At 42.6% G+C, this 25,833-nt stretch overlaps 1 protein-coding gene across 5 annotated transcripts in view; it reads left to right on the top strand.

Annotated features, from left to right (window-relative positions):
• The window catches only part of RHPN1 (rhophilin Rho GTPase binding protein 1), a 46,468-nt gene extending 27,953 nt beyond the window's left edge, over positions 1 to 18,515 (top strand). For all 5 annotated transcript variants that reach the window (XM_042463076.1, XM_042463080.1, XM_042463075.1 and 2 more), the window contains 12 exons: positions 2,378 to 2,453; positions 3,220 to 3,297; positions 4,585 to 4,709; positions 5,710 to 5,876; positions 7,533 to 7,720; positions 8,765 to 8,921; positions 11,803 to 11,922; positions 12,760 to 12,954; positions 14,012 to 14,088; positions 14,437 to 14,583; positions 15,489 to 15,647; positions 17,221 to 18,515. In XM_042463076.1, coding sequence (XP_042319010.1) covers positions 2,378 to 2,453; positions 3,220 to 3,297; positions 4,585 to 4,709; positions 5,710 to 5,876; positions 7,533 to 7,720; positions 8,765 to 8,921; positions 11,803 to 11,922; positions 12,760 to 12,954; positions 14,012 to 14,088; positions 14,437 to 14,583; positions 15,489 to 15,647; positions 17,221 to 17,421 — 1,690 coding nt within the window. In that variant the 3' untranslated portion in view covers positions 17,422 to 18,515. The remainder of the gene's footprint in view (positions 1 to 2,377; positions 2,454 to 3,219; positions 3,298 to 4,584; positions 4,710 to 5,709; positions 5,877 to 7,532; positions 7,721 to 8,764; positions 8,922 to 11,802; positions 11,923 to 12,759; positions 12,955 to 14,011; positions 14,089 to 14,436; positions 14,584 to 15,488; positions 15,648 to 17,220) is intronic.
• Positions 18,516 to 25,833: the final 7,318 nt, after the last annotated feature.

Below are 25,833 nucleotides of genomic sequence, written 5' to 3' on the forward strand. Positions count from 1 at the left end.
AGGAGACTAGGGTTCAAATCCCTGCTCAGCCATGGAAACCTGCTGGGTGATCTTGGGCAAGGAGAACATCTCTGCCCAAGAGGACAGGAAGAGCAAACCTCTTCAGAATAAATCTTGTTAAGAAAACTCTGAGAGCTTTGTGATATGTCAAGGTCAATGTGAAGGTCTCTGTGTTCAAATCCTTGTTCTGCCATGGAAACCCACTAGATGTACAAGTCACACTCTCCTTTCAGTTTCAGAGGAAGCTGGTGCAAATCTTCTTAGGAGAAAGCTTGCAGAGAAAACCCTAGGATAGGGGCTCTTCCATTGCCTTGCTCAGGTCTTGCAGACTCAGGGCCATGGCTTTCCTGATTGAGTCTATCCATCTGTAACATGTCTTCCTCTTTTCCTGATGCCTTCTTCCTTCCCCTGCATTATTGTCTTTCCTATTGATCATGTCTTCTCATGGTATGGCCAAAGTACGACAGTCTCAGCTTGGGCATCTTGCCTTCTAGGGTGGGTTTAGCCTTGATTTTGCTACTGGACCCATTTATTGGTCTTTTTAGCAGCCCACGGTTTCTGCAGAACTCGGATTTATATTCCGTCTTTCTCCCAAAATGGGATTCAAGATGGCTTTTCTCCAGCCCCACATTTCAAGTGAGTTGATTTACTTCCTATCAGCTTTCTTCACCGTCCAGCTTTGCAAAGGTCCGTTTGCATGCCTTATAATACCCAAAGCACTCAGGGTTTTTGCTTTGTCTGTTCTCTTGGCTCCTTGCTGTTCCCAGAGCTGCTGATTCGATCTGTTTGCTTTTCAACTTCGTTGTTGATGAGTCCTTTTGCTTTGCTTTGCTTTGCTTTGAATCACCATAATTGCTTTGAAAGAATTACTGCCCCAGACTCATTGTCTTAAGGGCTCATTCTGCCAGTGAGCTGACTTGGTGCTGTGCCTTCTTCTTCTTTAAATCCTTGCAGAAAGGGATGAAAATCACTCCAGTGCTGTGTCAGATCTTTGAGCTTGAAATAGTTTCCTTCTGTGCTTTATCACCAGTCACTCCCTTGAGTTCCACCTCCACACTTGCTCAGCATCTTTGGGTCGTGGTTCATAATTTGCACGTGGAGTTTTCTGTGTTTCTGGAGGAGAGATGGTTTTCTGTAAGCCACTTCCATCATTTGCACATTCCGCAGTCATTTCATTCGTTTTGAATTGGTGTCCCACCCTTGTAACCACAAGACCAAAGAAAAACAATACAAAAACAGTTCATTGGCTATATACAGGTTGAGTCTTCCAAAATCCAAAATACTTCAAAACCCAAAACCTTTTTCATGGGTGGCTGAGTTAATGACACCTTTGCTTTCTGATGGTTCAGCGCACACAAACTTTGTTTCATATGCAGCAATTCCCATCAACCATCACCACTGACCTCGCTGGCAGGGCCATGCAAGATGGATGAGTCTGGGATCAGTAGTCCAAAAGGGAACTTTTCAAAATTACAGGCTGAGTCTCCTTTATCTGGAATTCCAAAATATTCCCAGAACCAAAATTATTTCATGCATTGCTGAGATAGTGACACCTTTGCTTTCTGATAGTTCATTGTACACAAACTTAGTTTCGTGCACAAAATTATTCAAAATCATAGAATCATAGATTCGGAAGAGACCTCAAGGGCCATCCAGTCCAACCCCATTCTGCCATGCAGGAAATCTAAATCAAAGCATACCCAACAGATGACCATCCAGCCTCTGTTTGAAGACCTCTAAGGAAGGAGACTCCACCATTCTCCAAGGAAGCAGTGTCTTCCACTATCAAACAGCCCTTACTGTCAGGAAGTTCCTCCTTATGTTGAGCTGGAATCTCTTTTCCTGTAGCTTGAATCCATTGCTCCTGCCTCAATATGATATCCCTTCAAATATTTAAACAGGGCTACCATATCACCTCTTAACCTTCTTTTCTCCAGGCTAAACATCCCCAGCTCCCTAAGTCTTTCCTCATAGGACATGGTTTCCAGACCCTTCACCATTTTAGTCGCCCTCCTTTGGACACGCTCCAGTTTCTCAACATCCTTTTTGAATTGTGGGACCCAGAACTGGACACAATATTCCAGGTGGGGCCTGACCAGAGCAGAATAGAGTGACACTATTACTTCCCGTTTATAAATGTACCTTCAGACTAAGTGTATAAGGTGTATATGAAGGACAAATGAATTTGATGTGTGGACTTGGGTCCCATCTGCAAGATATATCATTGTGTACATATATGCAAGTACAAGGATTCTGAAATCCAAATAAATCCAAAAAATGGATCAATGGCCCAGACTCATGAGGTGGTGGGACATGCAAGAAGGCCTCTGTTCAGGATCTCAAATGGGGAAAATAATAACTTCTCCCTCTCTTTTAGTGACTCTATCAGCGTTCCCATGATCCCTCTGGGGCTGAAGGAGACCAAGGAGCTGGACTGGGCAGCGCCATTGAAGGTAAAAGCTCGAACTGCTCCTTTGAATGTGTAACGTCACCACCTTTACTGAAATGGCTCTTATTTCTTCAGCCGCCCCTAGATTGTGGCTGAAGAGATTTGGCAGCTGAATATGCTTTAAAATTTAAAACAACGTTGAAGGCCAGTCTCTTCTGGCAGGCTTACTCAGATCATTTTTAAAATGTGAATTTTAAATGTGGATGGTTTTAATATGTGTATGCCTTATTTGTCCTTTTAAACTGTTGCATGTTTTAATTTATGTATGTTACTGATGTTAACTGTAGATTTCTTTTTGTTTCCCGCCTCAATCCATGGGAAGAGGCAGATAAGAGATGATGATGATGATGATGATGATGATGATGATGATGATGATGATGATGGATTAAATATAATCTGTTTGATCTGTTCCTCTCCTTTCTCCCAAAACTGTGTCTAAAAGTTTGCTTTCAACAAAGGCTGCATCCGCACTGCAGAAATAATGTGGTTTGACACTGCTTTAGCTGCCATGGCTCAAGGCTATGGAATTTTGGGATTTGTAGTTTTGTGAGATATTTAGCCTTCTCTGTCAGGGAGTTCTGGTGCCACAACAAACTACAAATCCCAAAAATCCATAGCATCGAGCCATGGCAGTTAAAGCAGTGTCAGCATTGTTTCTGCAGTGCAGATGCAGCCATTGTGACTAAAAACAAAACAAAGCAGAAAAGTAAAATTTTTGAAACTGGTATTTTAAAGGTTTTTTTAATTAATTTTCCCCCCTGTGATCCTAGGAAATGATTTGGGACCACTACAGCGAGGATGGTGCCTTGTACGAGATGGAGATAAAAAACCTCATGGAGCTGCGTCAGGTATGGAAAGCATGGCTGCTGCAGAATTAATACATTTTGAGACCCCTTTATAGGGCCATTCTATGGAATCCTGGGATTTGTAGTTTGCAGTGGCACCAGAGCTCTCTGACAGAGAAGGCTCAATATCTCACAAAATTGCAAGTCCCAGAATTCAATAATGAGGAGCCATGGCAGTTAAAGCAGTATCAAAATGCATTAGTTCTGCAGTATGGCTGCAATCACAGTAAACAAATTAAAATGTCAGTAAAGTTTGTAAAAGCTATTTTAAAAAGAAATTAAACAGTCTACAGTCAGCCCTCTGCAGCCACAGATTTTTTTATCCATGGATTCAACTATCCATGGCTTGAAAATGTGTGTGTGTAAACACACACACACACACACACACATTCCAAAAAGCAAACCTTGTTTTTGCTATTTTATATAGGGGACACCATTTTACTATGCCATTGTATTTAATGGGACTTGAGCATCCATGGATTTTGTCATCCACAGGGGTCTTGGAACCAAACCTCATATTATTATTATTATTATTATTTTATTATTCCTTATTTATATATGGTGCTGTAGATTTGCACAGCGCTGTACATAAAACAATAAATATAAAAGAGTAAACCTGCCAATGGCGTATATAGAATTGGAACGATTTAAAATTCATTAAAAGAGAGAATATATTTTTTTAAAAAATTGTTAAGAGCCCATCAAAATCAGTTCTGCAAAGCCTGCTGAAACAGGAAAGTTTTCACTTGCCAGTAAAAAGAGAGCAAAGAGGCAGTGATCTTGGCCTCCCTAGTTGCAAGGTCTGGGAGCAGCCACCAAGAAGGCCCTGACTCAGGTACCCACCAAATATCCCTGGGAAGGAGACTGAGCAAAGGGCTTCCTCCTGAAGGTATAAGAGTTCAAGCGGACTCATACAGAGAGAGAGACTCCTTCAGTCCTCGGAGGCTTTTAAACAGAAGCTGGATGGCCACCTATTGGGAGTGCTTTGAGTGTGTATTCCTGCATGGCAGGAGGTTGGACTGGATGACCCTTGGGGTGTTTCTTCCAACTCTTTAATTCTTGGATTCTCCTATGCTTATGGTTAAGATAACCCGGACCGAACCACAGAGTGCTTGATGGGTCATAATCAGTATGGTAAATTGTGCTCAGAAATGGACTGGCACCCTTTGGAGTTGTGGTTTCAACCAGTGCCATGCAGAAAGCGCAAGAGAAAAGCAGTATTTTCAGTCTGTGGATTTGTATTGTCTGTTTTTTCCACTCTGACTCTCTGCTGCCTTTCCTTTCAAACAGGCAATGCGGACGCCCAGCCGGAACGAAGCAGGGTTGGAACTGCTCATGGAATATTACAGCCAGCTCTACTTCCTCGACAACCGCTTCTTCCCTCCCAATAAGAACCTGGGCCTTTTCTTCCACTGGTCAGTTTGGGACCTTAGTGATCTTACCAAGGAAATGGGTACATTCTGAGGGATGGAGGGGGCCCTCATGCAAACCATTTGTTTTTATTTATTAAAATATTTCTCTTCTTCGCTATATCAGAAGATCACAGGGAGGTCTCTTAAGTAAAACCAATGCAAACAAATTTGTTATTCCTAAAATTCAAAGGTATAGCCATGTTAGTCTGTAAAATCAGTATGTAAAGAGATCTTGTAGCACCTTTGAGACTGAAAGAAAGAAGTTGGCAGCATTCAAATGCATTTGCAAGTTTGCGCATGCAACTGAGGAAGTAGACTTCTGTCTAGGAAAGCTTATGCTGCAAACCTCTTTCTTTCAGTTAGTCTCAAAGGTGCTACAAGATTTCTATACATATTGTTAATCCTATTTATTCCTGTGTTGGGGCACAAGGCAACTTACAGCTGTAAAAATCAATTTAAGTTAAAGCCATTTGAAACGACAAAAATAATTTAAATGGACAAAAAGCATGCTTAAATGTTATTGGAAAGTTAAAAGAGGTCTAAAGATTAAAATAGTTTTGGGCATTTTGCAGGTGCATCAAAATGCATGTGCATTTTGAATAAATCACTGGCAGCCATGGCCTTACTTGGCCCAACCAACGTTGGGGCAAATAGTTTTATACAGTGGGCCCTTGGTATCCACTGGGATTTGGTTCCAGGACCCTCTGTGGATACCAAAGTCTGTTCAAGGTGCTTTAAATAAAATTGCATAGTAAAATGTTGTCCCTTAAATCAAATGGCAAAATCAAGGTTTGCTTTTTGGAATATATATAATTTTAAAATATTTTTAGGCCGTGGATGCTTGAATCTGTGGATAAAAAAAATCCATGGATATGGAGGGCTTACTGTCGTTAAGAGAAAGCAAATTCAATCTCTTCTTTTCTTTCTCTCTCATCCTGCAAGGATATGATGCAGGTTCTGTCCTTTTAAGTTATTCTTTTGTTCCTGACCTTCCGCTTTCTAGGTACGACTCTCTGACAGGCGTCCCCTGTCACCAGCGGGCTCTGGCTTTCGAAAAGGGGAGCGTGCTTTTTAATATCGGGGCATTGCACACACAGATCGGAGCTCGTCAGGACCGTACCACCTTGCAAGGTGTGGACTGTGCCATTGAAGCTTTCCAGAAGGCGGCTGGTATGTGCAGCAGTTCCCTGGGATTTTGCATTTGGGGAAAATGAACCAAAGTGGGCCCTTGGTATCCATTGGGATTTGGTTCCAGGGCCCACCATGGATACCAAAATTCCTCAAATGGTGTCCCTTATATAAAATGACAAAATCAAGGCCTGCTTTTGGGAATTTATGGGTTGTTGTTTTTTTAACATTTTCAAGTCGTGGATGCTTTAATCCGTGGATAAAAAAATCCGTGGATATAGAGAACCAAGTGTAAATGTATCATTCTTAGGCCAAGGGTGGGCAAAGTGTGGCTCTCCAGATTTTTTCTCCCAGCATTCCTGGCTAGAGGCTGTGCTAAATTCTACTTACAGGAATTGTAGTCCAACAACATCTGGAGAGCTTCACTTTCCTGGCTTGAGATAGCCTACTGTTTGTTTGTGGAGCAAGATGTATAGAGGTGACCAGCTTTTGCTGCATCAATTTTATTGTGAAAGTATTCTCTGTAGTCTAAGGAATCCATGCAGGAGAGGAACAAAGGAGGGCTTTTTTTGAACAATATTATGGCACCACTTTCCTAAAGAGACTAAGATAATGCACAAACCCTCTTGTTAACATTTTAGATTTTGGTACATTTGCAGAAATGCAGGCTGTCACTGATTTTTAAGAAAAGAGGATAGTGCCATGTTATGAGCTGCAGAATCCAGAGAAGTTCAAGGTGCTTGAATCTGGGTGGTATCCTTTCCAGCCGGGAAATTTCCTGCCTTTTGACCAGCCTGAAGCTCCCACTCTTTTAAATATTTATTCATTATTTATCCCTCGTCTTTTTCCTGAGATGGGATCCAAAGTGGCCTATGGTAATTTAAAACAAGATTAAGTTAAAATCTTACTTTACAAAAGTTATAAAAGAATTAAATAAGAGTATTGAGAGCCAGCGTGATATAGTGGTTTGTGTGTTGGACTATGACTCTTGAGAGCAGTGTTGATCCCTGCTTGGCCATGAAACCCACTAGTCACATACTCTCAGCCTCATGGGAAGGCAATGGCAAACTTCCTCTGAACAAATCTTGCCAAGAAAACCCTGTCATAGGTTTGTCTTAGGGTTGCCAGAAATTGGAAACGACTTTGAAGGCACATAACACACACATTCTTGTTTTTAAAACCCGTGGTTAAAAACTGTTAAAATTACACTGGAAACATAATTACCAATAAAAGATAAGAAGTACAGCACACTACTTCACACATATTGTCATTGCTGTGTACCTGCAAGTCGTTTCCGACTAATGGAGACCCTAAGCCTAACCTATTGTGGGGTTATCTTAGCAAGATTTGTTCAGAGGAGGTTTGCCTTTGCCTTACTCTGAGTCTAAGAGAGTAGGACCAACTCAAACTCAGCGGGTTTCCATGGATGAACGAGGATTTGAACCCTGGCCTCCAGGATCCTAGTCCTGCACTCAAACCACTTTGAGCCTGGGAGCAGCTACAAAGAAGGCTCTCTCCAATCTCTTCTCCAAATGCGCCTGCAATGGTGGTGGGACCAAGAGATAGCCTTCTCCTGCAGATTTTAAAAAGCCAAGATGACTGGTATAGGAAGGTATGATCTTTCTGTTAGTGTCAACCCAAGCCAATCCAGCCCTCCTTGGACTTAATCTCATGCCAGCCCTCTTGCCCATTGTACAGGAGCCTTCAACTACTTGAAGGAGAACTTCTCCAATGCTCCCAGCCTGGACATGAGCACGGCCTCCTTGAACATGTTAGTGCGCCTGATGATTGCCCAAGTCCAAGAGTGTGTCTTCGAGAAGGTCATGATACTCAGAGACCAGAATGACTTCCTCACCTGCCTGCAACTCGCCCAGGAAGCTGCCCGGGTACCACTAAATGCGAGGACATATTGGGGTGGAAGGATGGCATCATAACCATGGGGAAAGACCCCAAAATTAAGAAATAATTTTTTTGGGACTCTCCAAATTTCCCCTCCATAAATATAAAGGTTGAGTTTCCCTTATCTGAAATACTTGGGACCAGAAACGTTTTGTATTTTGGAATATTTTTCAGATTTTTGAATATTTGCACGTAATGAGATATCTTGGGGATGTGACCCAAGTGTAAACATGAAATTCATTTATGTTTCCTATACACCCTACATTCATAACCTGGAGGTAATTTTATACACAGTATTTGATCCTTTTGTGCATGAAACAAGGTTTGTGTACATTGAACCATCAGAAAGCAAAGGTGTCACTATCCCAGTCACCCAGGTGGACAATTCTGGAATATTCCAGAATTCCAGATATTTATTTATTTATTTATTGGATTTATATCCTCCCTTTCTCCCCAAATGGGATTCAGATAAGGGAGACTCAACTTATATATGTGTGTGTGTGTGTGTGTGTGTGTGTGTATGACTTGTGGTTTTTGTTGTTAAGTGTCTTCAAATCATCTTGGCTCTATGGCAATTCCATAAGTGAGAGACCACAAAGGGCCCTGGTAGTCAACAGTCTTGCTCTGGTCTTGCAAACTTAGCACTTCTGTGACTTTCTTGATTGAATGATCCCATTTATAAGGTGGTCTCCTCTATTTCCTAGTGCTTTCCATTACTGGGAGCCATTGTTCAGAAAAGTAACTTTTCCATGCTCTGCGTGTGCCAAAAAACAAACACCCTGATGTTGAAGCATTGCTGAAGCTAAGCCAATGGGTTGACCTGGCCAATTAGAAGGGAATAGACATTTTTCTATTTCTTATATGCTTCCATGCCCAGATTTGCAAGTTGTAGCTATTAATGGCTTATGGTCACAGAATCATAGAGCTGAAAGGCACACCAACCCCTTGCCAGTGCAGGAACCAGGAGCCTGGAAGGTCATTTGCAACATCCACTTCATCCCCTGTGTTTATCTGTGTTTGACCCCTTGCAGGTGGAAGAGGTTTACACTCTGGTCTATCAGACCATGACCCAACCGCATGTGAAGGACTATGTCCCTTTCTCGTGGACCACTATGGTGCATGTCAAGTCGGAGCACTTCCAGGCCCTCTCACACTACTATGCCGCCATTGCACTTTGCGACTGTCCTCGTGAGTATCCCAGATTCACTTCTGTCCCTCTCAACACTTTTGATCCTGTTACTTTCTATTATCTATGTACATACAGGTTGCATCTCCCTTGTTCAGGATTCCAAAATCCAAAATACTTCCCAAATTTTTTTTCATGAGTGGCTGAGATAGTGGCATCTTTACTTTCTTATAGATCAGTGTACATAGCCTTTGCTTCATGCACAAAATTATTGGAAATATTGTTTTAAAAATTACCTTCAGGCATTTATTTATAGGTTGAGTTTCCCTTATCCAGAACTCTGACATTTGAAAAATTGCAAAATTGTCCATATGGATGGCTAAGGCAGTGATACTTTTGTGTTCTGGTGATTCAGTGTACACAAACTTTGTTTTATATGCAAAATTATTAATAAAATTACCTTCAGACTATGTGTATAAAATATGTACGTAACACAAATTAATTTCATGTTTAGATATGGGTCTCATCTCCAAGGTATCTCATTATGTATATACAGATATCCGAAATCCAGAACCCTTCTGGTCCCAGGCATTTTGAATAAGGGAGAGTCAACTATTAATTAAAATATTTATCTCAGATCCTATAATCATGGGCTCTCAGGACAACATACAATTGCATTTAATTTAAACAGTTCAAAATACTTTAAAGTTAAAATAATGGAAACACACAAAGCATTGTGCGTTCCCATCTGACTGAACCTGTCTGACAGAAAAATTATTTATTCATTCATTAAAAGATTTCTTGTGATGTTATGTGCCTTCAAGTCACGTGTAACAAGATCTCAGGAAAGCAGACAGATAAAAATCATTGAAACACTTTAAAGTGATTTAGAACAATAAAAATAATTGAAAACATTAAAAGCATATTAATTTAATAAGTTAAAACTGGTGTTAAGATGGTTGAAATAGTTTGGAAACCATGTACATTTTGGAGGAAATCACATAGGCCCCAACAGCTTTAATAAAAAGCTCTGTTTTAACTTGGTGCTGGAATAAAAAAAAACATTGTACAATGTTCTAACTCAGCTTTTCTTGACCTTTTTACTCTGGTGGAACCTAGGGCCTGAATACCCAAAGGCACCAGATCCCGTCTGATCTTGGAAACTAAGTAGAGTCAGCCCTGGTTAGTACTTGGGTGGAAGACCACCAGCAAAGACCCAGTGCTGTAGCCTATATTTCAGAGGAAGGAACTGGTAAACCCACCGCTAAATATTCCTTGCCTAAGAAAACCCTCTGAAATTAATGGGGTCCCTATAAGTCAACAGGTGGCTTAAAGGCACATACACATGCATATCTTTCTCTGAGTGTTTATAATTTATTATATGCCTCAGTGGAAGGCAATGGCCACCCTCCTCTGAACAGATCTTGCCAAGAAACCCCCATGATAGGTTCTCTTTAGAGTTGCCATAAGTTGAAAACGACTTGAAGGCACACAACAACAACAACAAACAAATCTGTATTATATGTATGCTGCATGGTGGAGGTTGGAATAGATGTCTTGTTGTGTGCCTTGTTGTGTTGTTGGAATGGGTCCCTTCCAATTCCAAGATTCTACAAATATAGGTGTAAAAATAGGCCACCAGTGGAAGTTGCCCGGTCTTGGTATAAAAGCAGCTAACTGCATGTCTGTAGACTGTTCTTTGGTTTGATCCAAAACTTGAATTGGGTTCTTAAAACAACAGTGTTCCACAGACTTGGTTCTTTCCCTTCCAAGGTTTATCACTCCCCATCTGGAAGTAAAGTCCTTTGCCTCACTCATCGCTCTTGTCAACAAGCTCTCTGCCTGGCCAGTTTGCCCGTTCCTGACCCATGGGATGCCCCAAAGCTGGCATGTGCTGAGACATTTCAGCTCTGTGGTGCCAAGCCGATGATGATGATGATGCCAGCTTTGATCTTAATGGGTTTATAACGGGGTCCTTGCCAAGGTATTGTTTTTGGGAGCAGGGTGGCAGTCTACCCAGGTGCTCTGGAAGGCCAGGCGCCTGTCCTTAATTGCTCATCATCTCCTCCTGGGGCTTAGAGTGGCCTTAATCCTGGGCTTGATCTCCATCTAAGAAGCTTAGCTCCATCCTTGGCTGGTGAATGATAATGAATACCTACAGGATTGATTCCATCTCCTGGGGGAAGGGGTGTTTGTTTGGGGGAAGTGCATCTGTGTATGTTTTCTTTCCACAAGGGCTAGGCCATGTGATCCTCCAGGTTGAGGGCTGAGCTTGGAAAAGTTCCCTTTTTTGGACCACAGCTCCTAGAACTGGTGAGATAGCATGGCCAGGTGGTCCTCCAGGCCTTCCAGGTAGGCCATGTGGTCTTCCATCTTGAGGACTGGGCTTGGAAAATTCCTTTTTTGGGACCACAACTCCCAGAACTGGCTAGCCAGCATGGCTGTAGGAAATGTTCCAAACTCAGGTGGAGGATTTGATTGTTGCCAAGTTCTCAGGGTGAGGTGTGGCTATGACTAATTTTTACCATCCTGAACATAGGAATATAAAAAGCTGTGATCCATTGATTATAAGTACGTCCTCACCAAACTACAACTTCCAGGATTCCATGGGATGGTGCATTGGAAGTGGTATCAACATACTGTAACATTGAAGTGTAGATTCACCCCTACTCAGTTGAGCATCTCCAAATGGGTGATGGTGCATGATGTGTGAGCATGTGGGAATGAGAGCCATAGCTTCTATCCTGCCCCTTCTCATTTGCACATAAAATTGCTCCTGAGAATGAGACTTCACCCACATGTAACACCTCTTAGTCTCTACTATCCCCTCTTCTGCCCTCTAAATAATGGGTGGAGAGGAGTACATGGCCTTTCTCAAGTAACTCAATTGACCCTCCACCCCCTTCCTTCCAAGTAAGCCTTTTCTCGATTGCTTTCCTCCAGCTGCTTCTGATGAAGAGCTCCCTGAGCATGAGAAAGCCTTCCTCCAGTTCCATGCCACTTCCCCAGAAGGCACTACTCTGGCTCTTCTCTTGCAAGATCCGGAAGAACGAAGACGGTTGGGTAAGTGAACCTCCTGCCCTAGTTCTTCCATTTCCCTCTTCCATTGCTGATAATAGAATAGGTTAAAAAAATTAAAAAGCAGAACTTTGCAAATTTACATTTCTGGGAGTACAACTTAACAACCTTTGCTGTCTTTGGTCCTTGTAATGGTTGGTGATATAAAACTTTGCATTCTTTGTCCTTGCTAACAAGAATAAAATAATTTCTCTGTGGTAGTTAGCATGGTGTCATGGTTTGAGTGTTGGACTATGACTGGGAAAAGCCGGCTTTTTGCTGGCCAAAAAAGGAACAGATCTTTGCCGCTCCTTTTTCAGCCAGATTCAAAGCAGATTGGGACTACAGTGTGTGCTTGCCGCAGCTCCAATCTGGCTTTGGTGGGCATAGCTTGAAGCCACATTAGAACTGATGCTAGTTTACATAAATAGTTTAAATATGAATAATTTTTTTCTAATCTACACCTAACCCTATTCCCCCCCCCCCCCCCCGCCAGTCTCATTCATTTTAGAGCATTAACTAGTATAATGTGAAGTTTTTAAGGAACACAGTTATCATGTCAGATCCAGAACCTTCTGTATGTGCTTTTGCATAGAAATGCATGTTCAATACACATGGTTTTTCTACTCAGAGAACAAGTTTCTGCACAGAAAAAAGTATGTATTTCTGCGTAGACAAATATTTTTCAACTTGCAAACAGCAGCCTTATGGCTGCCTGTATTCTTCCTAAGTGTTTCCTATGCATCAAACAAGCCTTTTCTCAGCTGGAAACCAATAGTAAACTAGTATTCTTTCAGTTCTTCAGAAGGGTTACATAGAAAGCATTAATATGTGTTTCTGCAGGAAAAGCTCACCTCAAAAAAGCCATCATGAGGCACGAAGAAGCCATGAGGATCCACAGCTTGTGCAAGATTTTGAGGAAGATGGACATTCTCCAGGAGGTGCTCTGCTTTGCCCACAAGCGTTCACTTAGCAAGTACTCTGAAATCGACCACGAGGAAGACTTCTTTGAGACGGCAGATGCCCCTGACATCCACCGTAAGTGAGCCATTGGCGGCTGGTAGTTCCCATTGCAGTTGGGCAGTGAATTCATTCGGGGTTTCAGCTAACATTAAAAGAACTTTCCAAGGTGCTAGGCCTGTTTAAGAATAGGTTTCAGAACTTTGGCCAGTTCCTTTAAAGAGAAGATAAAAACCTGGCATAGATTTGCTGCCCTGCTGAGATGAGCCCAACTTTGGAGTTACAAATCTCATTGACATCGTTTGCCTTGGCAACAGATGGGACTTGCTTTCAGTAGATGCCATGTAGCGTTAACTGTTACAGGGTAGTTGGTCAGAGTTTTAAAAGATTTGGTTTCTTTCCTCTCTTTCATTGTCTGTCTATCTATCTATCTATCTATCTATCTATCTATCTATCTATCTATCTATCTATCTGTGACGGGATCTTGGAGCAAACTAACTGAAAGAATGTACTGTAGTTAGTTTCTTGAACTTCTGTAGACTTGAGCTGACTTCCTCAGATGCATGTTTACTATCTGTCTGTCTATCATTCATGGTTGCCTTTCTATCATGTTTCTGTCCAGTTTCTGCTCACTAGGACATCCAAATGTAATAGACAATAAAATATACAGGCCCACTGCAGTTCCCTATCCTGGTGTAGTAATATCATGTTAACCAAGTACATATGCTCCTAGTTAGCCAAGTAGCTGTGTTCCTGAACTTAACAACAGAAAATTTAATACCAGAGGCAGAAATAACATGGAAAGAATAGGGATGGGTTCCTATGCTACAAAAAAAAAAAAAGAGAGAGAGAGAGAGAGGAAGAGCAATTCAATGTGTTTCAACAAACTTTTAATTCAAAACTTAACATTATACCCAACACTGAAAGTCTGCCTTTCTGTGCTCTCCTTCGCCATCCTCCCAGTGCCAATGCTGCAAAAAACCTTCTGTTCCATTCCAACGTGTATCTTTCCACCTGCAGCCTGAACCTTCACTACGTTGGAACCCCAATCCATGCAGTTTACTTCATTTGCCCTGTAATTTAAAATGAAGTTTCCATCTTTCTCCCTGACCTCCACACTCCTTTTTTCTTTTAGCCAAAACACACCAGAGACCTGAAATCAAATCCCCCAACTTCTCCAAGGTGAAAGTGACAGACATCTTCCATCGGCTGGTACGTACAGTGGCACCAAATGTTTGTGCGATTGGAGAGGGTGTTGTATGGATGCAGAATGGTAGAGCTGAAAGACCCCAGCAGACCCTGGAGTTCAGCCCTTCCAAAGAGCAGCACAAAATGTGTGTTTGTGTGTGTGCATGCACACAATCCCATGAATTTCAGAGGGCTTTCTTAGGCAAGGAATACTAAGAGATGGTTTTGGCAGTTCCGAAATATTGCAGACAGCACCTGTTATTTTTTGAGATGTGTCTCCATTTTTTTCTTTCTTTTTGAATTCTGTTGGATGCTGCCCAGTTTTCAGCTTCTTTCTTCTTGCAACCCATGCCATTCTGTTTTTCCCCTCAGGGCCCACTGTCAGTTTTCTGTGCCAAGAACAAGTGGCACCCCCCACGGACGGTGCATCTGGTCCGAGGCGAGAACGGCTTTGGCTTCACCCTCCGAGGAGACGCTCCAGTCCTCATTGCTGGAGTCATTGCCGGAGGCTGCGCAGCGGTGAGTGGCAATATTTCTGAGAAGCTGGGTTCCTTTGATTCAAATTGTTTCTCAGCAGGAGTCAGTTTTAACAATGTAGATCATCACAGTTTAAATCACTAGATTGCATTGATTCATCATTTTTGGAAGTCCATTATTATTTAATAGAACTTCGATGCATATTGAAAGAGTGGTTTTGAATGTGCATTAAAGAGAAAGAGAGACATACACCTGGGTTAGAACAGGCAAAAAAGATGTTACTTCTTTGGATGTTGCAAATAAACCTGGAACCTACTGGAAAAGCATATAGGGACAGTGCATGGCAAAGCCTGGGAAGCAAATGCTGTCTGTGCTCAGAATTTTTACATTTAATATATTGAGTTAAGAACCATAATAAAAACATACGCTCTAAAATACTTTAGAAACAATAAATACTGCAGTTTGTTTAATTGTTATCCAGCAGTTCTCCCAGTGTGTGACCCAATATCTTGGAGACGGGCTCTAAGTCTAAACATGAAATACATTATTGTTTCTATATATCACATACACATAGCCTGAAGGTAATTTTATACACAATATTTTAAATAATTTTGTGCATGAAGCAAAGTTTGTGTACACTGAACCATCAGAAAAGCAAGGTGTGACTATCTCAGCCACCCGTGTGGACAGTTTTGGAATTTTAGGGGATATTTTGGATTTAATACTCAACTTGGTATGACTAAAAAGCAATGATGATATTTATTTATTTATTTATTTATTTATTAAATATCAAATTAATTTTTGTATTACACCACCAGTACTGTGTAATGATCTTTGACATCAGACTCTTCCCATCGAGTTCCCTTTCCCATATCCCACTTCACAAAGGCTCTGATATGCCAAGTGCCCTCTAAGCTGCAATGTTTTTCTGCTCTTTGTGTTTGCAGGGTGCTGGCCTGAAAGAAGGTGACTACATCGTCTCCGTTGATGGCAAGGATTGCAAGTGGTCCAAGCACGCTGAGGTGGTTCAGTTGCTGAAGGTGGCTGGAGAGGAGGGGACGGAGTTGGCCGTGATCACCCTACAGTACTCCGAAGGACAAAGCACCGTAAGTCCAACTGGTTGCACTGGGCGAAGGAGGGGTTGGGAAGGCCATGAGTTGCAGGAACAAGGTGACTAGGATCATTCATAGATGTACAGCCTCAGTGGCCAGCATGACAGCTTAATTTGAGATTTGGCATGATGCCTTCTTGGTCTGAAGATAAGGAGACAATCCAGACAATGAAGATGTGGCTGGTATGGACTCCAAGGGGGGAAAAAAGGAGTCCACAGGGAAGCCTTCCTGCATACAGTCATAAAAACAGATTTTTGTTGTTGTTTAATTAACTTTGACTTATGGCGACCCTATGAATCGAAGGCTTCCAAGGGCCCTGGTCATCAACTGCCCCTGCTCAGGTTTTGCAAAGGAAGTAGCTTCCTTGGTTCAGTCAATTCACCTGTAATGTGGCCTTCCTCTTTTCCTACTGCCTTCCACTTTACTGAGCATTATCATCTTTTTCAGTGAGTCACATTATCTTGTGACATGTCCAAAATACACATTCTTAGTTTAGTCATGTTTGCTCCTAGCTAGAGATCAGGCATGATTTGTTGTAGGGCACATTCATTTGCCTTTTTAGCAGCCCATGATATCCACAGAACTCTTCTCCAGCACAAATTTCAGCTGAGTTTATTGTCTTCCTATCAGCTTTCTTCACTATCCATCTTTCACAACCATACGTAGAATTTGGAAATACTATGGCATGAGTGATTCTGGCTTTGACATTTAATGAGAAGTCTTTACACTTGAGGATCTTATCTAGTTCCTTCATGGCTACTTTTGCAAGTCTTAACCTTCATCTTATTTCTTCATTACAGTCTCCATTTTGGTCAATGACTCAGGTGAGGTACTGTATAGGAAATCTGGTAACTGTTTCAAAGTCTTTGCTGCCCACTTTAAAAGTTATGTAACTCAGCATATCTGGCCATTGTGTGTGAATTGTGGTTATAGGTTCTTGATTTTAGATGCTTGTATTCTCTATGTTTTTACAGCTTCTTATCTGTGACTGTGCAAAGGGATCTTGTAGCACTTTTGAGAGTAACTGGGCAAAAGAAGTTGTAGCATAAGCTTTTGTAGAACAGTTCATACATCCGAGAAAGTAGACCAAAGGCCAAAACACACTGCAGAAATAATCCAGTTTCACACTGCTTTAACTGCCCTGGCTCAATGCTAGGGAATTCTGCGAACTGTAGTTTTGTGAGACATTTAGCCTTCTTTATCAGAGAGCACAAACTACAATTTCCAGGATTTCCTAGCATTGAGCCAGGACAGTTAAACCAGTCTCAAACTGAATTATTTCTGCAGTGTGTTTTGGCCCCAAATTTACGAAAGCTTATACGGCATCTTCTTTCTCACAGTTAGCCCCAAAGGTGTTACAAGATGCCTTTGCAGACTGGTCTTCCAGACTAGCCCAGCTTTTTCTATGGCTGTTAGTCTTCATTTGTGAAGATTTTCATGTGGTCAGCTTCTTCTTCTCTTTATTCTGGTGTTTTCCTCTGAGCCGTTCTCAGACAAAGAGTATTATATCAACACTGAATAATCCAAGTAACAATGACTCTCCTGTTCTGTTTCTTTCTCCGGGAAGGCAGACAAGAAGTCCCTGGCAATGTCTTCAGGCTCCGGCAGCCTCCTGAAGGGCAACAAGGAGAACAGCCACAAGAGCCTGATGCACAGCAAGGGGGCCAGCACCCTCCTGGCATGGGGCAAGCGGAGCAAACGCAGCAAGACCAGCAGCACTTACAGCCTCCCTTTCTCTGCCGTGGGGGACAATGAGCTGGCGTGCTGAGCCCCTTGCCACCCTCGGACCACGAAGAAGATGGTGGGCCCAACAGGGAGGAAGACTTCACTGTTCCTGGGAGTTTTGCAGCAAGCTCCTTTCTGGCAGTGAGCATTGTTGGGCTTGGCGATGGAATCGAGAATGCTCTTTATTTTCCCAGCAGACATGGAGGCTTGCTCCTAAAAAGGGATGGGATTAACAGGGAGAAATGAACTCTTGTCAGGCAGACACCTGGTTGCTAAAGTGAGCCTCCTTGCTCTGGAGTAGTCTACCTCTCAGTACCAGTTCATGGAAGCAAGCAGCAGAAGAAGACAGCACCCTTTATGTCCAGTTTTGAATGACTGGACTGAATTGGATTGACTGTTGGTTAAATCCAGGCCTGCTAAACAGCCATAAGGATTGCTGATTCCAGCAAGTTTAAAAGACTTTTGGGATGCCCTGGGTGGTATTCCTAATCTCACTCTGCAAAAGCCAGCTCCTGAGCAGTGACTGGAAGCAAGCGTTCCCTGCATTTCCATGCACAGAGCCAAGGACGTGATGAGGCATCCGTCTCGTGATCTTCAATTGTAGTTCAGGGCCACCCAAGTTTGCAGAAGGACTGGGTGGATTTTGATTTCGGTCAGTGTAGGACCATAAAGAGGTTATAAGAGGCCTGGGAGAAATAGAGGTTGGAAACGCTCCCTTGCAAATCTAAACTGAAAGAAGAAAGATGAACAGTTGGCAAACATTTTACAAGAGAATGAAAAGTAAAACATGCTTCGAAAGAGAGCAAAAATAACATAGTGGCCAACAGCCCAACCTTGTACATACTTACACAGAAGTACATTCCTCTGTACTCAATGGGATTTGCGTCATGGTAGGTATGCTCTGAGAGTCACAGCCTGAGCAGAAAATCCCTTGTTCTACTTTGATAGTGTCTCTGCTCACATATTGGCCTTAGGCAAGCCTTTCTCTGAACCCGTCCCATCTGCAGTCTGGGCATACAGGTTGAGCCTCCCTTATCCGATATTCTAAAATACTCCAAAATTCAATATTGTCCCTGTGGGGGTGACTGAGATAGTGGCACCTTTGCTTTCTGAGGGTTTAGTGTGCGCAAACTTTGTTTCATGCACAAAATATTCAAATAAAGGGGAAAAACTTTTTTAAAATGAACACAAAATACTATGTATGAAATTACCTTCAGGCTATGTTTATAATGTATTTTTGAAAAATAAATGAATTTCATGTTTAGACTTGGTCCCATCTCCAAGATACAATGTATGTTGTTACATATATACAAATATTCCAAAATCTAGGGAAAAACAAATGAAATCCAAAGCACTTCTGGTCCCAATCGTTTTCGATAAGGGAGACTCAGCCTGTAGTTACTACCTTATCTTACAATGATGTTGTCAAGGTTTATGAAATAGTCTGGAACCCTGTGCATAAATTTCCCTCTAGATGCAGTTAGACATTCCTTTCCGATGTAGAATTGGCTGCATTCAGTTCAAGATTTGTTGACACAGACTTGAGCATTTGGTCTCGTCGTGCAGACATATGTGCATTCTCAGCTGATGCATATATATCTTCCCTTGCCAAAATTGGCAGGCAGTTGTGCATTCAAATGTGCATTCAGTTGCACAACATTACTATTCAACACAAATGATGTGTAACTCTGCCACATCTAACTCTGCATGTAGAAATTTATAGTGCTACTCATAGTGGTGGTCACTGGACCAGTTGACAAGTTATTGGTTGCCAGTCTCGGAGGTTTCCAGGGAAGAACGAAACCATCATAGTCAGCGGGCACAAATTAGGTGCCAGTACCTAACACCTTGGGATGGGAAAACACCTCCATTCCCCCACACTAGAAAGCTTAAGGTACACAATCCTGATGTAGGACCTTGGTAATATGTTGAAATCGTATATCACTTCAGCATAACATAAATGTACACTGGCAGACTTATGCCTATACAGAATATCAACACAGCACAACGTATGTGGATCAGTAGTCAGTGCATAAGCGTTATAATCCGTTGTGCATTTGCAGTTCTCAGTATGCAAAGGAAAGGAGGCAATGTGCATTCACATGCTTCCCTGCGTACATGCATGTGCTACCACACGCCACAATTCCACTTACATAGCCATCAACAGGTTATGACATGCAAATTGTCAAAAAGAAAAAATCACTCTGCACATGTTAGAGCTTGTGGTTTCTTCCCAGAAGGCAGGACCATCCAAATAGCCATCCACCCTCCCACAATGCCTGCATACATCTGGATCAAAACACTCCATTGTTAGAGATCAACTCCATTTCGCTTTCCTGACTGAGTAAATGGTCGCTCAAGGAAGCAAAGCTCACTTCATTGAACCTGGGCTGTAGGACTGGCATTCTGTTGGTGGCATAAGTTGGTGCAGCTGGTACTGCATGATCCTTCTGCAACTTCTCCAACCCAGTACACAAAAGCCAGGATGATGAGTGAAGCCTCATCTCTGTGGCTACTAAGTTGTGGAGATGTGCCATGTCTGGTCCTAGCTGTTCTTGAGCTGTGGAGGAGGAAAGAGCAGGCTCCATCAGCATAAGGCTTTTCCTCCTTTGGTGTTCAAGAGCAGCCAGAACAGGCTTGGGCACACCTCACAGCTGACCAGTGGTCACAGAGATGGAGGTGCATCCAGTGTGCTCCCCACAGTGCCAGGGGAGGTAACTGGGCAGTTGCCTCTCACTTGTATGCTGATGGAGACCTAGGGTCTACTAGCATGATGTAGGATCTCAGCCTAGCAGTGCAGTTGTGGACATACCTGCTCTAGAGTAAGGACTCCTAGAGTTCACATCCACAAGGTTGTGCGTTCTATACTAGCCATGGGCTCAGGGGTCAACTCAGCCTAGTATCCTTCCAAGATCACTAAAATGAGTACCCAGATTGTTGGGCACAATTAGCTTACACACATTGTAAACCAGTTAGAGAGTGCTTTAGTGCACTGACAAGCAGTATAGAAATGTACTTACTACTTCAATATAACTTGAAAGTTTGCATAGGATTGAAGCACCAGATTGACAAAGGTGGAGGAAGACTGCCCTTTGTAAACTCAGTATTTCAAAAGAAGAACGGTGGGAGACAAAGGTAATCCTTAGTGTGTTTATGTTTCCCTACCTTTTCCTTGATACTTACATTGTTGATTTGAACCCAGGCTCAAGCACAGGACCTGCTTACTGTCTGATTTCAGCCTTGGGAACAAAAATGATGTAGCAATAAAAGGAGTGCCTCAGTATATACTGTATGTGGTCTGTTTACTTTTCTTCACTGAGTAAAGACAGACAGCCTCACCGCCTCTGCTCTTGGATGGAGGAGGTGGATCTGCAGCTGTAGTGTGTGTCTCAGTTTGGAGGAGTAGCCCTGGTGGTACCTTCTGATCTAGACAGGATTTTCCCCAGGACAGGTAAGTCTCTCAGAGCAATTTCAAGGTTATCCCATGAGATCCAGTAAGACGGCGAGGGCAGTGGGCAAGGATTTCAACCTGGCATCAGCAGTCCTGGCTGCGGCTTACAGAATCATGGAGTTGAAAGGGCCATCCAGTCCAGCCCCCTGAATACCCAGCTATAGCATTCCCATGGTAAATTTACAGTGCTATATAAATAAAGGTTAATAATAATAATAATGGGATGGCCCTCCAACCTCTGTCTATTGTGAGCCTTCAAGTCATTTCTGACTTAAGGCGACCCAGTGGTGAACGTATCGTGGGGGTTTCTTGGCAAGGTTTGTTCAGAGGGAGTTTGCCATTGCCTTCCCCTGAGACTGAGAAAGTGTGACCTGCCCACAATTATCCAGTGGTTTTCTGAGGCAGAGTGGGGAAACCATAGTGTCCATACAGTCAAGTTCTTCGTAATGTTTAGGTGGATTCTCTTTTCCTGTAATTTTAAGTCCATTGGTTCTGGAGCAGCAGAAAACAAGCTCGCTCTGTCTTCTATCTGACTTCCCTTCAGACCTTTAAAGATTGTTATCATACTGTATCTCCTCTCAGTCTTCTCCAGGCTGAACATACCCTGCTTCTTCAACCGTTCCTCACAGGACTTGGTCTTCATATATTTTACCATGCTGGATGCCCACCTATGAACATGTTACAGCCTGTCAATCTATTTCTTGAATTGTGGCGCCCAGAACGGGACACAGGATTCCAGGTGAGGCCTAACCAAAGCAGACTACAGTGAGGTGTAACTATCATGGCACCTCTCCATCTTCTTTTCATGCTAAGTATACCCAATTCCCTAAGCTATTCCAGACTTTTTAACATTTTGGCCACTTAGGACCTTATCTAAGGAAAGCCTTCAGAGTGGGATATGTTAAAATAGGTAACAGAAAACATGGGGTATGAGGTGGTGGTGCTATACTGAAAAGGAGAGATTACTGCAGTGAGAAGTTCATACTGGCCTGGGTGTTTGGTTACATCTCCTCATGGCAAGTGCTTTAACACATTCATTGAAGCCCTTATCAAAATCCTGGTGGGACATGTCATTGGCATAAAAATGTGTGCAACTAGTAACACTTTTGCAGAGGTTGACTACTAAGTCCCTAGTGTAACCCTGCCTCACACACATCTGACTTGGCATTAGGTTAGGTCTACAGTGTCTGTTGCACAATTGAAATCCTGTGTACCTATACAGTTGCATATTTATGCGACACTGAAAGTGTGTATAATCTTGGCTGTAGTTTAAGCATGGCACTCAGTGGATAAGAACGCAAGACTCCTGGCAAAGCAAGCCAAAGGCTGATCTAGTCCAATATTCTGGTGACACAGTGACCGCCAGTTGCCTACAACAGTGATTCTCAATCATTGGACCTCCAGATGTTTTGGACTTCAACTCCTAGAATCACTGGCTGTTGGCAAAACTAAAAAGGGCTTCTGGGAGCTGAAAAACCAGAAGGACCAAAGTTTGGAAACCAATGCTCTCTGAGAAATCTCACAGCAGGATAGGAGTGTCACCACATCATCTCATGCTCCCCAGCAAGTGATGACAGAACCACATACCTCCCCTGAATACTGGAGAGGAGCTAGTCATCCTGACTAGTAGCCACTGACGGCTCCATCTTCCATGAATTTAACCAGTCCCCTTTTAAAACCATCTAAATGGGCAGCCATAGCTACAGATTGGTTATACAGCTGGCCCTCCGCATTTGCGGCTTTGACTTTTGTGGATTTGATTAGTATGTTCTCTCTGGGAATCTCTAGGTCCTCCACTGCTATTCTGCTGGAAGGTGACCACAGAATTGCTTTGGAGGACCTAGAGATTACTAGAGAAAGCTTTTCTAGCCATGTGTAGGTCCTCCAGTGTGATTCTATGGTCAACTCTGGCAGATGTTGATCACAGAGTTGTGCTGAAGGATCCAGAGATTCCTAGAAATGTTCCCTCGGGTTTAAAAAAATAGTGGTTTTTTATTTGTGGCTTTTCCACATTCATGGGGGTCTTGTACCCCTAACCCCAGTGAAATGTGGAGGGCCCAGTGTAATCCTGTTTGGTTACCTGCAACTGGAGTAGACCATTTCAACTATTAACTGGGAAATCCCATTGGTTCAATGGGTCTTCTCTTGCCTGGAATAACAATAGGATTTGGGGGGGGGGGGGCAAAGGGAGGAAGAGGAGAAGAAGATTGATGATGATGATGATTGCAGGGCAAAGGGAGGAAGATTAGAAGATTGATGGTGGTGGTGGTGAAGGAGTGAATTCTAGTATAACTATGCTGTGTAAGAAAGACTGGTAACAAAAATGCCTTGCATCCACACCAGAAGCACAAGGCTGGATGGCCCAATGGTCCAACATAGCACAAGGTCACGCATTTGGGCACAGTGACTCCCGAAATCAAAACACAAAGGTCCTCCAAAAGATGTCCATATTCATCTTTTATTCACACAACATGGAGTTGCATCTACATTTCCATGCTTCATAATTACAAGAGTTAGTCAGACAACGTTACACAGTAGGTTGCCCCTTTCATTTGCCCCGGAGGCCGGTAGCATTCTGGACATGCCCCTGCACCCTCCTGTTCTGTGTGAGTATTGGGTGACCGACTGGCCCACCTTGCTTGCTGCTTGCCCAGTACCTGAGGTGATTGTCCAAGGGAAACATCCAAGATCTGAGGGGAATCGGAGGTTTTGAAAACAGGTGCAGCAGAAGCAAAGGAAAATGCAAAGGACAACATGGAATTGCTCACCCATCCCGGCCATAGGATCCTCTTGGGTTCCATTAATCCCAGTCCAGTCATGTAACACAACTTCATCCAGTGTGTGCGCATGCACATACATACAACTCAAAAGGAAAAACCAATCTGGAAAAGGGGATGGGAGTGGACAATTCCTAATACAGTACAGTAGTACTGTAAATGTTTCCATCTGACAGTTTCCAATTCTGAGTCAGACTGCTTTAACACTTTCTGGCTCAAGGCTATAGAATTCTGGGAGTTGGAGTTTGTTGTGGGCCCAGAGTGAAACAGAGCTCTGTTCTGGGACCCACAACAAACTCCAACTCCCAGAATTCCATAGCCTTGAGCCAGAAAGTGTTACAGTGATGCCAAACTGGGTTATTTCTCCAGTGTGGATGCAGCCATAGGCTGTTTCTCAACCCCCAAATTCCTGTTCAGTTGTTGCCTTCCTGATTTAATCATGGCTGCTTTCTTTCCCACAAAGTAGCATCTAGTCCTTTTGTACAACCTGCTTTGCCATGTTGGCCCTTGTCGAAATACCCAGCCATGGGTTTCAGTGAATGGAGACTAAAACGTACCATCCTCTTCACACAGGGCTTTCGCTATCACAGTTATAAACATGTTACAGGTTGAGTCTCCCTTATCCAAAATGCTTGGGACCAGAAGTGTTTTGGATTTTGGATTATTAATTTTTTGGAATAATTTTCTTTGCATATATGTACATAATGGAATATCTTGGAGATGGGACCCAAGTCTAATCACAAAGTTCATTTATGTTTCCTATACCCAGTATATACACACAGCCGGAAGGTAATGTTATGCAATATTTTAAATCATTTTTTTGGACGAAGCAAAGTTTGTGTAAATTGAACCAACAGAAAGCAAAGGAAAGTGCCACTACCTCAGCTACTTCTGCAGACTATTTTGGATTGTGGAGGATTTCAAAATTCTGGATAAGGAAAACTCAACCTGCACCTGAAGTTACACTTCGTAACTGAATTGTATTCATGATCCATATATATTCAATAGTGCAGGGAATACGTATGGATGGTAAAAGTCCCCCCATCAGTAGCAATAGCTGCTGTTATCAATGGGCGTATATTCTTCTGTTGATTGAGATACAGTAGACTGATGTTTCACCTTCCTCCTGCAAGCAATCTCTAGTGTAAGGCGGATTTCCAATAGGGATTTTATTTCTGACTCTTGCACCAAGATTGGTGCAGAAATGTCAGTCTGGTGTGCCCCAATCCTGGTAAGTCAGACTTGCAGAATCAGACCAGGAGACCCGACATAGCTACAAATGAAAGCAGTTATGTAGCTAACCTAGAATCTCCATTTGTCAACCTCATGCACCTCATGTTGAGGGATGTGCATGTTCAATTTGCCATGCATTGGGACCTTGCAAGAGGCAAGGATTGCCACACCTAAACTGGTTCTGTCTCTAGACTGACACACTGAAATCTTAAAGCATCTTTTCCCCTAAAGAAACAGCACTTCATTGCATACTGGATCCTAGCTTGCCAAGGAGGAGGTGTGCCAACATCAGCCCCACAAGGTATGGCATTTCTATACGTCAGCCCTTCCAAAAAATTGGGACTGTGGTGGCCTGGTTGAATTCCCCTTCTCCTTGATGGGAAATATATGCCCCTCTAACTTGTTTCCATGACTCACATGCTGTAAATATCACAACTATCTCTCAACTACTGACAGATTTGGGTGTTCAACTGCAGCCAACAGCTTCTGGTACTGAAACAACACAGACAACACTTTCCTCTTAGAAACGTAATTTGGTGTATCTGAACTGAGAGACTGCTTACAGAAAAGGCAGGGATGTGGCCCGCTCTTCTGTGCACAGCGGTTCAAAGATGCCACATTTTGTAGCTGTCATTAAGGAATCCGTTCACAAGAGATCAATTCATCTCAGAGAAGGCCACTGGGGCAGCTAAGAGGCCACTGTAGACGCCAACCCTATACCTCTGTAAAGATACAGTCGGCCCTCCGTATCCACAGATTTTTTATCTATGGTTTCAACCACTGCTTTAAAAATATTTAAAAAAATAAATTCCAAAAAGCAAACCTTGATTTTACCATTTTATATAAGGGACACCATTTTACTATTCCATCATATATAATGGGATTTGAGCATCCGTGGATTTTGGTACCCACATAAGGTCCTGGAACCAAACTCCAGCAGATACCATATATATATATATATATATATATATATATATATATATATATATATATA

The sequence above is a fragment of the Sceloporus undulatus genome, chromosome 4 (assembly GCF_019175285.1).
Source record: "Sceloporus undulatus isolate JIND9_A2432 ecotype Alabama chromosome 4, SceUnd_v1.1, whole genome shotgun sequence".
NCBI lineage: Eukaryota > Metazoa > Chordata > Lepidosauria > Squamata > Phrynosomatidae > Sceloporus > Sceloporus undulatus.